At 53.0% G+C, this 12500-nt stretch overlaps 1 protein-coding gene across 1 annotated transcript in view; it reads right to left on the reverse strand.

The window, feature by feature from the left end:
* SLC45A1 (solute carrier family 45 member 1) overlaps positions 1 to 12500 on the reverse strand; it is a 31170-nt gene that overhangs the window by 9623 nt on the left and 9047 nt on the right. The window contains exons 2-5 of the mRNA XM_023215260.2: positions 11369 to 11789; positions 10709 to 10801; positions 10053 to 10277; positions 4575 to 5302 (exon numbers count right to left, since the gene is read on the reverse strand). Coding sequence (XP_023071028.1) covers positions 4575 to 5302; positions 10053 to 10277; positions 10709 to 10801; positions 11369 to 11789 — 1467 coding nt within the window. The remainder of the gene's footprint in view (positions 1 to 4574; positions 5303 to 10052; positions 10278 to 10708; positions 10802 to 11368; positions 11790 to 12500) is intronic.

A 12500-nucleotide genomic window follows, 5' to 3' on the forward strand; every position in this document is an offset into this window, starting at 1 on the left:
CCATCAGGCAGCACAGACCCCGCACCCCCATCAGGCAGCACAGACCCTGCACCCCCATCAGGCAGCACAGACCCTGCACCCCCATCAGGCAGCACAGACTGCTCTGCTCAGGGGAATGTGTTCTCGGAAACACTGCACGGCTGTCTTATCAGACGGCATGAGCCCGGCATGGACCCCAACCTCAGAGGAATGACTTCAGGGCATCGCTTCCGAGGCTCCGGACCAGCTAAGCCTAGAATTTCATTTCGGGTATGCCTACAGTTCAGCCGCAGGACATGATCTGTGCCACAGGGAGTGAGATAAGACTTTGCAAAATGCAAAATACATTTGAAATACAAACACGTGGGTCAGTTCAGATCCAAACACTTAGGAAGTCCTTTCTTTGTCATAAGAGAAGGCTGGGAAAGATTTATTTCAAGGTGGCCACCAGGAACATGTGTTCAAAATTCCTCTGCACAGGGGGAACCTCCACCACACAGAAGACAGGGTGGCCCTGCCCACACGAGCGCCTCAGCCCTCGACAGGGGCTCACACAACACACAACAAGCCCCATGGTCAACAGGATGGAAACTGGTGCGAGGGGCTTCGATGTCTTTCCGGGGCTCAAGAACAACATTCCATGGACATCTTCACTAGGTTTGCAAACTCCTCCTGGATTGAGAAGGTTTCATTCCAAGTAGCCCTGCTTGGATTTGGAGTACAGACTCCAGTCAGAGGAACTTGTCATTTTGCTGTTGTTGTTGTTGTTTTAGAGACAGAGTCTTGCTCTGTCGCCCGGGCTGGAGTGCAGTGGTGCGGTCATGGCTTACTGCAGCCTCAGCCTCCTGGGCTCAAGTGATCCTCCTACCTCAGCCTACCGAGTAGCTGGGACTACAGGCGTGCACCACCACGCCTGGCTAATTTTTAAAAAACTGTTAGGGAGATGAGGTCTCGCTATGTTGCCCAGGCTGGTCTCAAACTCTTGGCCTCAAGTGATCCTCCCTCCCACCTTGGGGAACTAGTCGTTTTTGAATTTAGATGTTTGAGAGCAAAGAGGCGCTGCTGCCTCGCTCCACTGGGGTGTCTGTGGTGCGGTCGGCCTTGGACACTCCCGGTGGGAAAGGAAGCGGAGAGGCCGCAGCGCCGGCTCCCAGGACACCCACATCAGCAGAGCGCGTCCCCCACGCCTGCGGAGGAACAGCGCTGCAGTTACGCCTCTGTCTCCGTTGAGCCTGGATGTGTTTATATTTAGCTCATGATTTTTACTTTCCTCAAAGCACTGATGCATAAATTACACTCTATGGAGAAAGGAAACGGAAAAAGGGGATGAAGATGAGATTTTCTTTTCTTTTTTTTTTTTTGAGATGGAGTCTCGCTCTGTCGCCCAGGCTGGAGTGTAGCCGCCTGATCTCGGCTCACTGCAAGCTCCGCCTCCTGGGTTCACGCCATTCTCCTGCCTTAGCTTCCCCAGCAGCTGGGACTACAGGCTCCCGCCACCACGCCGGGCCAAGTTTTTTTTTTTTTTTTGTATTTTTAGTAGAAACAGGGTTTCACTGTGTTATCCAGGATGATCTCCATCTCCTGACCTCATGATCCACCCGCCTCAGCCTCCCAAAGTGCTGGGATTACAGGCATGAGCCACCATGTCTGGCCGGAGATTTTCAGTCACACCTAAAGAACTGAATCTAAAGCCAGTCTGAACTTTTTGAAACAGTCTGGGATGATCCAGTGTTGCCAAAGGCAAGATTAATTACCCGGGCATCATCCACAACGAGGCTGGCGGTGCCCTCGACCTGAGCAATTAGAAAACCTCTTTCTGGCCGGGCGCTGTGGGGTGGCTCAAGCCTATAATCCCAGCACTTTGGGAGGCCGAGACGGGCGGATCACGAGGTCAGGAGATCGAGACCATCCTGGCTAACACGGTGAAACCCCGTCTCTACTAAAAATACAAAAAATTAGCCGGGCATGCTGGCGGGCGCCTGTAGTCCCAGCTACTCGGGAGGCTGAGGCAGGAGAATGGTGTGAACCCGGGAGGCGGAGCTTGCAGTGAGCTGAGATCCGGCCACTGCACTCCAGCCTGGGTGACAGAGCGAGACTCCGTCTCAAAAAAAAAAAAAGAAAAGAAAACCTCTTTCCTTTCCTTCATAAGGACGGGCTTTCCTGGCGCTCCAGTGATTCCCAGTTCCTCAAGCCCTTTCCAGACAGGAGCTCTCTGTGTCCTTGGTGCCACCAGGAGCCTCAGTAGATGTCCCTGTGAGGCCTGCACACGCCTAGGCAGCGACCTTCCTCATGCTGAGACTGTACGCAGGTGTGAAGTCATCACGGCCACACACACCAGAGAAAAGCAAATGAAAGGCACCATCCTGCTCACTCCAAGGAGAAAATGGGGCCGGGTGTGGTGGCTCACACCTGGGATCCCAGCTCTTTGAGAAGCCGAGGTAGGAGGACTGCTGGAGCCTAGGAGTTCAAGACCAGCTTGGGCCACATAGTGAGACCCCATCTCTACAAAAAATAAAAAAATTAGCTGGGTGTGGTGGCACACACCTGTAGTCCCAGCTACTCAGGAGGCTGAGATGGGAGGATCACTCGGACCTGGGAGATTGAGGCTGCAGTGAGCCGTGATTGCACCACCGCCTTCCAGCCTGGGCAACAGAGTGAGACCCTGTCTCAAAACAAAACCAAACAAGGCCAGGCTCGGTGGCTCACACCTGTAATTCCAGCACTTTAGGAGGCCAAGGCAGGTGGATCGCTTGAGCCTAGGAGCTCAAGACCAACCTGGGCAACACGGTAAGAGCCCATCTCTATATAGTTTTCAAAAGTAAAAACCAAAACAAGACAAAATAATCGAAAAGGAAAAAAGAAAGGAAAGGAGAGGAGAGGAGAGGAGAGGAAAATGAACAGTGCAAGCCCCATTTCCAGTTAACCTCCGACTAAATCAGGGAAGTCATCTAGGCAGAGACAGGACACGAGAACCCCTGAGGGGGAAATGAACTGAGGACCGGGTCTCATTTAAACCCAATGGGACAGGGCCAGGCAGAGCAGGGTCTACTTTATTTAGGAGACACGGCCCACGTGCCTCTGTGGCCAAGTGAGGCGTCTCCCGGGCCAGGTCTCCGGGCTGCTCGGCTTTTCCAGCTGCCTCCCTCGAAGGACCAGGCAAATGACACTCGGCTTTGTAGGACCCGGAACACCACATTCCTCCTGAAATGCACTCTCCTCCTGCAACGCCTGCTGGGGTGGGCAGGCCAGTAACTCTTACGTCTACTTTAAATAAGAGAATAACCTTTCTTTACTTAAAGACCATGGATTCTGCCTGGGTGTGGTGGCTCACGCCTGTAATCCCAGCACTTTGGGAGGCCAAGGTGGGCGGATCACTTGAGGCCGGGAGTTCAAGACCAGCCTGGCCAACATGGTAAAACCCCGTCTCTACTAAAAATACAAAATTAGCTAGGCGTGGTGGTGGGTGCCTGTAGTCCCAGCTACTTGGGAGGCTGAAGCAGGAGAATCCTTTGAACCTGGGAGGTGGAGGTTGCAGTGAGCCGAGATCATGCCTCTGCACTCCAGCCTGGGCGACAGAGCAAGATTCTTTCTCAATAAAAAAAAAAAAAAAAAAAAAAAAAAAATCAGCCCATGAAACCCCACAGATCAGTTGGTGGTCTTGCAGCTCATCTGACATATAGAAAATACAACTTAAACAGCTTTCTGGAAGGTTCTTGGCCTTCACAGAAGATGGCACTGCCCTGGAGATTCCCATTTGTACAGCCTCCAGGAGTGAACTGATGTCAGGCCACCAGAAGGGATGATCCCAGACACATCTGCAGGTTCACTGTCAGTGAAGACTTGGATGTATTGGCACGGGATTTCCACTGCCAAAATGGGCTGGAGCCCGGACGTCTAGGGAAAAATACCAGGAACAAGTGGGGTGCACACCATGCCTGTAAGAAACTCACTAGCAGGGCAAGCCCGGCCTGAATTACGTTTGGGCAAACATAAGTGTTTAAAAGAGTTGTGTCGCTCCCAGCCAGGATTTTAAACCACCTGATACCTAACAAATGCTCTGAACTCACTCACTCATAGGTGGACTCAGCCCCAGAACTTGTTCACTAACATGCAGGGGAAGACGTCATGTTTCTGAGGCTTGTCTTGTTTTTTTTTTCCTGAGACAGGGTCTTGCTCTGTCACCCAGGCTGGAGTGCAGTGGTGCAGTCATGGCTCCCTACAGCTTCAAACCCCTGGGCTCAAGCCATCCTTTCTTCAGCCTCCAGAGTGGTTGGGACCACACATGTGTGCCCCATGCCCGGCTACTTTTTGTATTTTTAGTAGAGATGGGGTTTCGCCATGTTGCCCAGGCTGATCTCAAACTCCTGAGTTCAAGCGATCCTCCTGCCTCAGCCTCCTAAAGTGCTGGGACTACAGACGTGAGCCACCGCGCCTGGCCTCTAAGGCTTTTCTCTTTAGGCCAAAGCACTTGACAATACCTCCATGACAGCCGCGAATTTCTTCCTGGATGGACTCTCCCTGTTCGTCAGGTAACTGACCAGGGGGACCCCCGATGCTGCCCTCTGAGCCCCGGCTCCCCCAACATTTGCTGTTACCTGCTGACTGAAGGTCACATTCCTTCTCCTGCTAGTTTCGGGACCCCCTCCTCCGGCCGTGTCCGGGATGGCCAAGGTTTGGGGTCTCTTCAGAATCCCTGACGATCTTGGCTTAGAGGTGTCCAAGGAGCCCACCCTCAGAATGTCCCCGTCACAGCCGGACGTCAGGGCACCCTCTCTGCCCTCCAGAAGTCCACGGTCCTGGCGGTAGAAGCCATCGGGGGCCCGGGGGAAACTGACGCTGATGGGCGGCCTGGGGGCGCTGCCGGGGATGGCCAGGTAGCCGTCGTGGCCGCCCGTGAAGCAGTCAATGAGGACGCTGTCTAAGTTGGCCGTGCTGAAGGATGAGGCGAACTCACTGATGCCCGTCAGGGAGCTGTCCCTGCTGAGGAAGCTGCCGTACTTGGGTGTGAGGGGGCTGGGTGGGGAGATGGGGCTGGAGAAGTTGGTGGCCACGTGCGACGGGAGGGTGTCACCGGAGCCTTCCTCTGGCAGGACGGGTGGGGATGGGGGCAGTGGGAGGCTGGGGCTCTTCATGGCTGCCCGCTTCTCACCCGGTGGCCGCAGCGGCCTCTCAGGGATGCTGACCAGGGTCAGGACGGTGGTGACGCTCAGGGTGACCGCGGTGAAGAGATAAATGACACGGAGCTGCCCCCCCAGGGCCCTTCCAAAGCCAGTTTTATCCCAGTGGATTCCGCCGACCACGTATCCGAAGCCTCCTCCGAGACCTGGGGAAAGAGACAGGGTTTGAGTTCCCTTCTGTGGGAGGAGAAGCCCCAAGCGTGGTGGCTCCGGCTCCGTTTCTTAGAAGGACACAAAGGTAGCCAAGGCCATTCCAGGGATGCGGGCACAGTACTCGTCCCACCTAAACCCCAACAAAATGGGACAGGATTCCCAGGGCAGGCCCCTTGAGGAGGTCTCCCTCCTGTCCTGCACGGCCACCTGCAGGGCCCTTCCTGGCGCGACCCCCAGCAGCAGCAGAGTGACCACCTGCCCACATCCCCTTCCACTTCCTGTGTGTTCCACTTTCCCTGTAACCTTTCAGGCCCCTGGAGCAAATGCTGACACCGGACGCATCCTCCCTCCAAGGTCCCTCCAGCTCAGGGCCGACCCCATCGCTCACACACAGCCGACCACACGTGTGCATGTGGGTGTTTGACCCCGTGCATGAAACACTATGAGGAGAGTCACCCCTTCTGGTGACCACGGATGGGTCCTGCCTCCCCACACCCCGGCGGGCAGCTCTCTGATCTCTGAGCCATCAGCCCACAGCAGAAAAGTAAGGATTGGATCACTGCTGTTCCTGCTGTTCTCCCTCCACGCCTCGGGGCACCGGCCAGCCCAGCCCTGGCCACGGAGCACGGCAAGAAACTGTGAGCGACGCTGTGGGGGCCCAAGAGCAGTGGGCAGATTTACCTTCAAACGCTGCGGCTTCTCCCAGCTCGGCTCTGTGCTTCAATGGCAAAAGCCAGGGAAGCCACAGGGGCTCCACCCCAGCCAGCTGCGCGTCCACGACGCCCACCCCCTCAGGGATCCGGTGTTGTATTTTGTTTTATTGTGAGTTCAGCCACATTTTGAGTCCGTCTAGTGTTGAGAGGAGAGGAGGGTTCTCTCGGTTTACCGCTGCTGGTGAGGAGGAACCTGCCTGCTACCAGCATGAGATTTTTGGTTTGGGGAAGACTTGGCCACATTAGGGGTTTACCTTTCAAATAAGAACTTCTATGGACAGGCCTGGGCTTCAGACACTCCCAGCTCAGCCTTCCACACATACCCAAGGTGGCATGACTGTGGATCTCATTATTTCGAGGTTTCACTGTAGATCTTCCTTCCTTTGTCCCAGGTGGGCCTTTTCATTTCACTTGCACGCCCATTTAAAAGCCCCAGTCCCGTCCCTTCTCTGCCTCTGTTCTGCTAGACCTGGGAGTCTTTCTGCCTCCCCACTGCCCCTGGGCGTTTTATTATTCTTGACTTCCCACGATCATGATTCTAATGACCTTCCCTCCTCCCCTCCTGAAAGACATCACTGCTGTTCATGACCCTTATCCAAGGTCAGATTTCAGATAAACTTTATCTTTTTTTTTTTTTTTTTTTTTTTTTTTGAGACGGAGTCTCGCTCTGTCGCCCAGGCTGGAGTGCAGTGGCCGGATCTCAGCTCACTGCAAGCTCCGCCTCCCGGGTTTACGCCATTCTCTTGCCTCAGCCTCCCAAGTAGCTGGGACTACAGGCACCCGCCACCTCACCCGGCTAGTTTTTTGTATTTTTTTAGTAGAGATGGGGTTTCACCGTGTTAGCCAGGATGGTCTCGATCTCCTGACCTTGTGATCCGCCCGTCTCGGCCTCCCAAAGTGCTGGGATTACAGGCTTGAGCCACCACGCCCGGCCAACTTTATCTTTTATCTATTTATTTTTTTGAGACAGAGTTTCACTCTTGTTGCCCAGGTTGGAGTGCAGCGACGCCATCTCGGCTCACTGCCACCTCCTCTTCCTGGGCTCAAGGGATTCTCCTGCCTCGGCCTCCCAAGTAGCTGGGATTACAGGCATGCGCCACCAGGCCCGGCTAATTTTTCTATGTTTAGTAGAGGTGGGGTTTCACCGTGTTGGCCAAGCTGGTCTTGAACTCCTGACCTCAGGTGATCTGCCCGCCTTGGCCTCCCAGAGTGCTGGGATTACAGGCATGAGCCACCGCACCCGGCCCAGATGAACTTTATTACTAATTTTCTTGAATGGTCGAAGTGGTGCATTCTCATAGACGGGCGTAAGGTAAAAACCAACATCCCTCTTCCACTCTGCCAAGCCCAGCACTTGCCCAGCATGGACCCTTTAGAGGTTCCCTCGCCCACAGCAGCGCACGTGTGGAAACAGGGAGAGAAGCGGCAACATTTTCCAGGAGATGCGACCGAGGCTTGGGGAGGCCGAGCCATCTGCGCAGTGTGACCTTTCAGCTTCCAGAGCCCGAGCCCCCAACCACCGGGTGACCCAGCCTCTTCATTCAGGTCCCGTATGGGTCTCATTAAGCCTTTCCCTTGATTTGTACACATCGTTCCAATATCTATTGCTTTTTCAAGACTAGTCAAGTGCAGCAGTGAGGGCTGGGGAAAGAGAAGAGGAAGGAGTTCCATCTGTAACTGACTGTGAGCCATCAATCAAGACAACTCACTACCTTCAGCCCAGCCAATTGCTATTTTATTTGTTTTTTATTTTATTTTTTACTTTATTTATTTTGAGATGGAGTTTCACTCTGTCGCTCAGGCTGGAGTGCAGTGGCGCAATCTTGGCTCACTGCAACCTCCACCCACTGGGTTCAAGCAATTCTCCTGCCTCAACCTCCCGAGTGGCTGGGACTACAGGCGTGCAACACATACCTGGCTAATTTTTTGTATTTTTAGTAGAGATGGGGTTTTGCCATGTTGGCCAGGCTGGTCTTGAACTCCTGACCTCAAGTGATCCACCCAGTTGAGCGTCTCAAAGTGCTAGGGTTACAGGCATGAGCCACCATGCCCAGCCCCAGTTGCTATTTTAAATGGAATTCTTTTCTTCTATTTTATTCTGCAACAAGGCAAATATTTTATATAGAAAAGCTAGAGTTATTTATTTATTTAATTTTATGTTTTTAGAGATGTGGTCTCACTATTCCCCCAAGCTGGTTTCAAACTCCTGAACTCAAGCAATTCTCTTGGCTTCGCCTCCCAAGGTGTTGAGATTAGACCACTGCACCCGACCAGTATTGATTTTTATACAGCACATTGATAACTAAGCATCATACTGAACTCCTGCACTGCTTTGCAGCTAATTCCCTTGCAGTTTCCATACATCCAGCCCCAGAGACCAGTGGGGCTGACCTCGCTCCTTTTGTTTGTGTCTCCCTAATGGCAGTGGTTCTGTGGGATGCGTGCAGTCTTGCCTCATTCCTGACTTTGACGGTAACATTTCTCCTGTTTTGCCACTAAGCATGCCACAGGTGTGTATATATACATACATACATGCATGGTATGTATAATACGTGTGGCCATGCACACACACTCGATCCTCATTATATGTAGATTCTGTATTTGTGAATTCACCTCCTCACTACCATTTAGTGAGGTAAACCCAGAACCAGACCTCACAGTGCTCTCACCATCATTCAAGGATTTGCACACAACAGCACATCGCCTGCACTTCCAAGGGCGCATGGTCCAGCTGAGGCCCTGCAGGGCTGAGCTCTGCTTTCTTGTCTCCACACTCACACTGGAAACAAGAGTTGGTGTTTGTTTGTTTGTTTGTTTGTTTGTTTTTGAGACGAGGTCTCGCTCTGTCGCCAGGCTGGAGTGCAATAGCGCGATCTCAGCTCACTGCAACCTCCACCTCCCAGGTTCAAGCGATTCTCCCGCCTCAGCCTCCCCAGTAACTGGGATTACAGGCAAGCGCCACCACGCCCGGCTGATTTTTTGTATTTTTAGTAGAGATGGCATTTCTCCATGTTGGTCAGGCTGGTCTCGAACTCCCGACCTCTGGTCATCCACCCACCTCGGCCTCCCAAAGTGCTGGGATTACAGGTGTGAGCCACCGCACCTGGCCGAAACAAGAGTTTTTTTGTGTGGTCTATTTAATGCCACCTTTTTTACATTTTTATGTTTTCTGTTGGTGTTTCACTGTTTAAATGGCCTCCAAGCTGTCTGACGTTCCCAAGTGCAAGAAGGCCGGACGCGCCTCGTGCAGAAAATGCATGCAACAGTGATGCTTCATTCAAGCGTGAGTTGCAGCGCTGTTGGCCGTCAATTCAACATTAATCAGCCAAAGGCAAAGATGAAATAAGGGGTTTTAAACAGAAACACATACAACAAGGTTATGTATTAATCCATTGATGAAAATGTTGTGACCGGAGGCTCACAGGAACCTAACCCTGTATTTTTCCTAGGAGTGAGACTCGGTGTTTGCTAATTCAGGATTTGTGGTGACTGTAGAACATAACTACCTCAAACAATGAGAATCCATGAATAGAAACATTTGAATTTATAGACCTATAATTGTTGTTTATGTGTCAACAGCATAGGTTGTGGTTGATGGGTGTTGTGTGAGATATGTATCTTCTTTTTTTTTTTTTTGAGAGAGAGTCTCACTCTGTCACCCAGCTCCCAGGTTCACGCCATTCTCCGGCCTTAGCCTCCCAAGAAGCTGGGACTACAGGCGCCCGCCACCACGCCCAACTAATTTTTTGTATTTTCAGTAGAGACGGGGTTTCACTGTGTTAGCCAGGATGGTCTCAATCTCCTGACCTCATGATCCACCCGTCTCGGCCTCCCAAAGTGCTGAGATTACAGGCGTGAGCCACCGCACCCGGCCGAGATATGTATTTTCAATCACTTCAGTGTTTCTCTATATATTGGAATTCTCCCAGCTTCTTTGTTAAATCACGGAGTGAGGAAGGGCCTCAAAAGCCACACGTCTGAAGCCTGCAGCCCTGCAGACCCAGCCTCGGCCCTGCTGCGGGAGACTCACCTGCCAGGAGGGCGTGGATGTTCAGGCCTCGGTCCTGGTCTGCGGGGCTGCACACGTCCATCATGTAGGCATGGCTGGGGTTGTCTGCTGAGTCGGCACTAAAGTCCATCAGCACCACCCCGCACACGGTCAGCAGCAGGCCCCACTTGTGGTTGCCGGTCACGTCAGCCAGGGCGATGCCAATGTCCCGGCCATTCAGCAAGAGTGAGAGGCCCAGCAGTGCCCCTGGACACAGAGAAACAAAGTCACCCCAAGAAAATGCAGACCAGCTCTATCCCCCGCAGCTCACAACTTATGTCTAGAATCTTTAGGACCCAAGAATTTTAAAAACGTAAACCTCAAGCACAGCCCGGTGGAAAAGTCGCCTGCAAACTCACCATATATTTTGCACTTGGATGGGGGTTTTTATTTCATTAAGCAGAGAAGAAATGAGATGAACTTTATCAACTCATTTTTAAAAATGATCAAAGGATCTATTCTCACAGTTAACTCAGGTCAGGTTACTGGGCACTCCCTGCCTCACACCAGTGCGGGTCCAGAGCTATCTGGGTAACTACTATGGCCAATGTTCTTTTAAATTTTCCTAAAAGGAGGCAGTTGGGGCCTTTTTTTTTTTTTTTTCCTCTCCATTTTATTTCCATGCCAAAATAACAGACCTATAGCCAGGACAAGAATGAAAGGGCGTCTCCTTCCAAACCTTGAGGTACACCGGTCACTCCAAGCACCCAACAGAGGCTGCAGTAGGAATCCTGAAACAGAGCAGGCCAGCGGTCATTGCCGGGTTCCCCACGGCACATGGGGACATCGAATCAGCCTCCACATTCCTGAAGTGGCTGCTCTCAAACACCCCCAGTGCATCAAAAGAATAAGATGATGAAACAGAGTCAGTGACAAAACCCTGAACTCGGAAACCAAAGTTAACTCTTGGGATCACTCGGCATCTCCTTAAATCCTCCACTTTGTACCCTAAGGCCCTAAACAGCCATGACTTTCCTTGGGAATCCAAGAAATTTCAGGACTTTCCAGGCCCACGTGACACCAAGTGCTATGACTTGGAGCCTCTGACAAGGAGAGCCTGGCATGAGATGGTGTCAGCCCTTGGGGGCTGCTAAATCCCTGTTCTATTGTCTGGTTTTGATAAGGAATTTAAAATCTGGGATATGACCAGCAGTACCTGTATTCCCCACAGTCCCAGACTAATGAGGGGAACTTAACTCTTGATCCTCCCTGCTCCCCTAAGGACCCTCAAGCTGCTGCAATGAGGCTTCTGGAAGCTTCCAGAGGCCCTCCACCATCGGGGAGGAGCTGGGGCTCACCGAGGATGGGGCTGATGAACCACACCAGGCTGTAGAGCTGGTCAGGCAGGCCCATCTGCAGGAGCACCGGGGTCACGTACGCCGTCTCCATGGCGTAGCTGAACTCGATGCCAAAGAGGATGCAGCCGTTGAAAAGCAGCTCCCGGAAGGACCTCTGGGGGTGCAGGTCCCCGAAGTCCACCAGCTCAAGCGGGCACGGGGTGTTGGGGGGCGGGGGTGGGGAGGGACGAATGCACTTCCTCCTCTTGGGGTGTCGTTTGAAGTTGTTGGCCCGGTGACTGAGGTGTCGTGTCACGGACCCCGAGTAGCCCGTGACCTGGGACCTCCAGAAGTCCTGTGGGGCCACACTGGGGAAGAAGGCGTCTCCCGGCGGGGTGCTGCTGGCTGCGGGGATCATCGTGGCAAGGGCTGGTGGGCGTCCCTGTGAGGAAAGGCCATGGGGGGACCACAGTTACTTTTGCCTGGGTAGTCCTCCCCCGACATTTGAGTTCACACTGCAGAATTTAGAGTCAAACACCGTCCCCCAACAGCAGAGCCCACTGCTCACGGTTGACGCTTTGGGCCTCACTTTCCCATCTGCAGCTCCTCTGCCCCAGGAGGCCGAAGCCCAGTGCCTTCCCTACTCAGAGAGAGGACCCCAATCCTGCAGGTCCCCACCTCAAACTCAAAGGGACCATCTTCCAAACAGAGGCTCGGTCGGGACTGTCCTGAGGAAGTGAGAGCCTCTCAGCTTCTCTCAGGCCTCCAAGGATACCAGGCTATTTTAGGACCTGCGGCCCATTTCCAGGGCTAATTTTGCCCTTCCCTGAAGGTCCCAGGGGACCAGAGAGGAAGAGAGACCGGGCATGGTTAGGAACCACTCCCAGGTACCCTGAGTGCTTCCTCGCGGTGCAGGGACAGCTCCTGTCTCCCCAGATAGAGTCACAGCCAGTCCCCTCCACTCCCTAACGCTTGTGTTCCCTCCTTCGCAGTAGGCCAGGGGACCCTCCCTAAAGGCAGTTGAATGGGCTTAACATGAGCCCCTTTCCTTTAGCACCCACTGACAAGTGAATTTTAGTCCAGTGGGGAGAACCGAGGCTTTGACAGTATTCGAAAATGCTTTCTTTAAAGAAATAAGCCAAACTCTGGAATC

Source organism: Piliocolobus tephrosceles, chromosome 1 (assembly GCF_002776525.5).
Source record: "Piliocolobus tephrosceles isolate RC106 chromosome 1, ASM277652v3, whole genome shotgun sequence".
In the NCBI taxonomy this organism is placed as follows: domain Eukaryota; kingdom Metazoa; phylum Chordata; class Mammalia; order Primates; family Cercopithecidae; genus Piliocolobus; species Piliocolobus tephrosceles.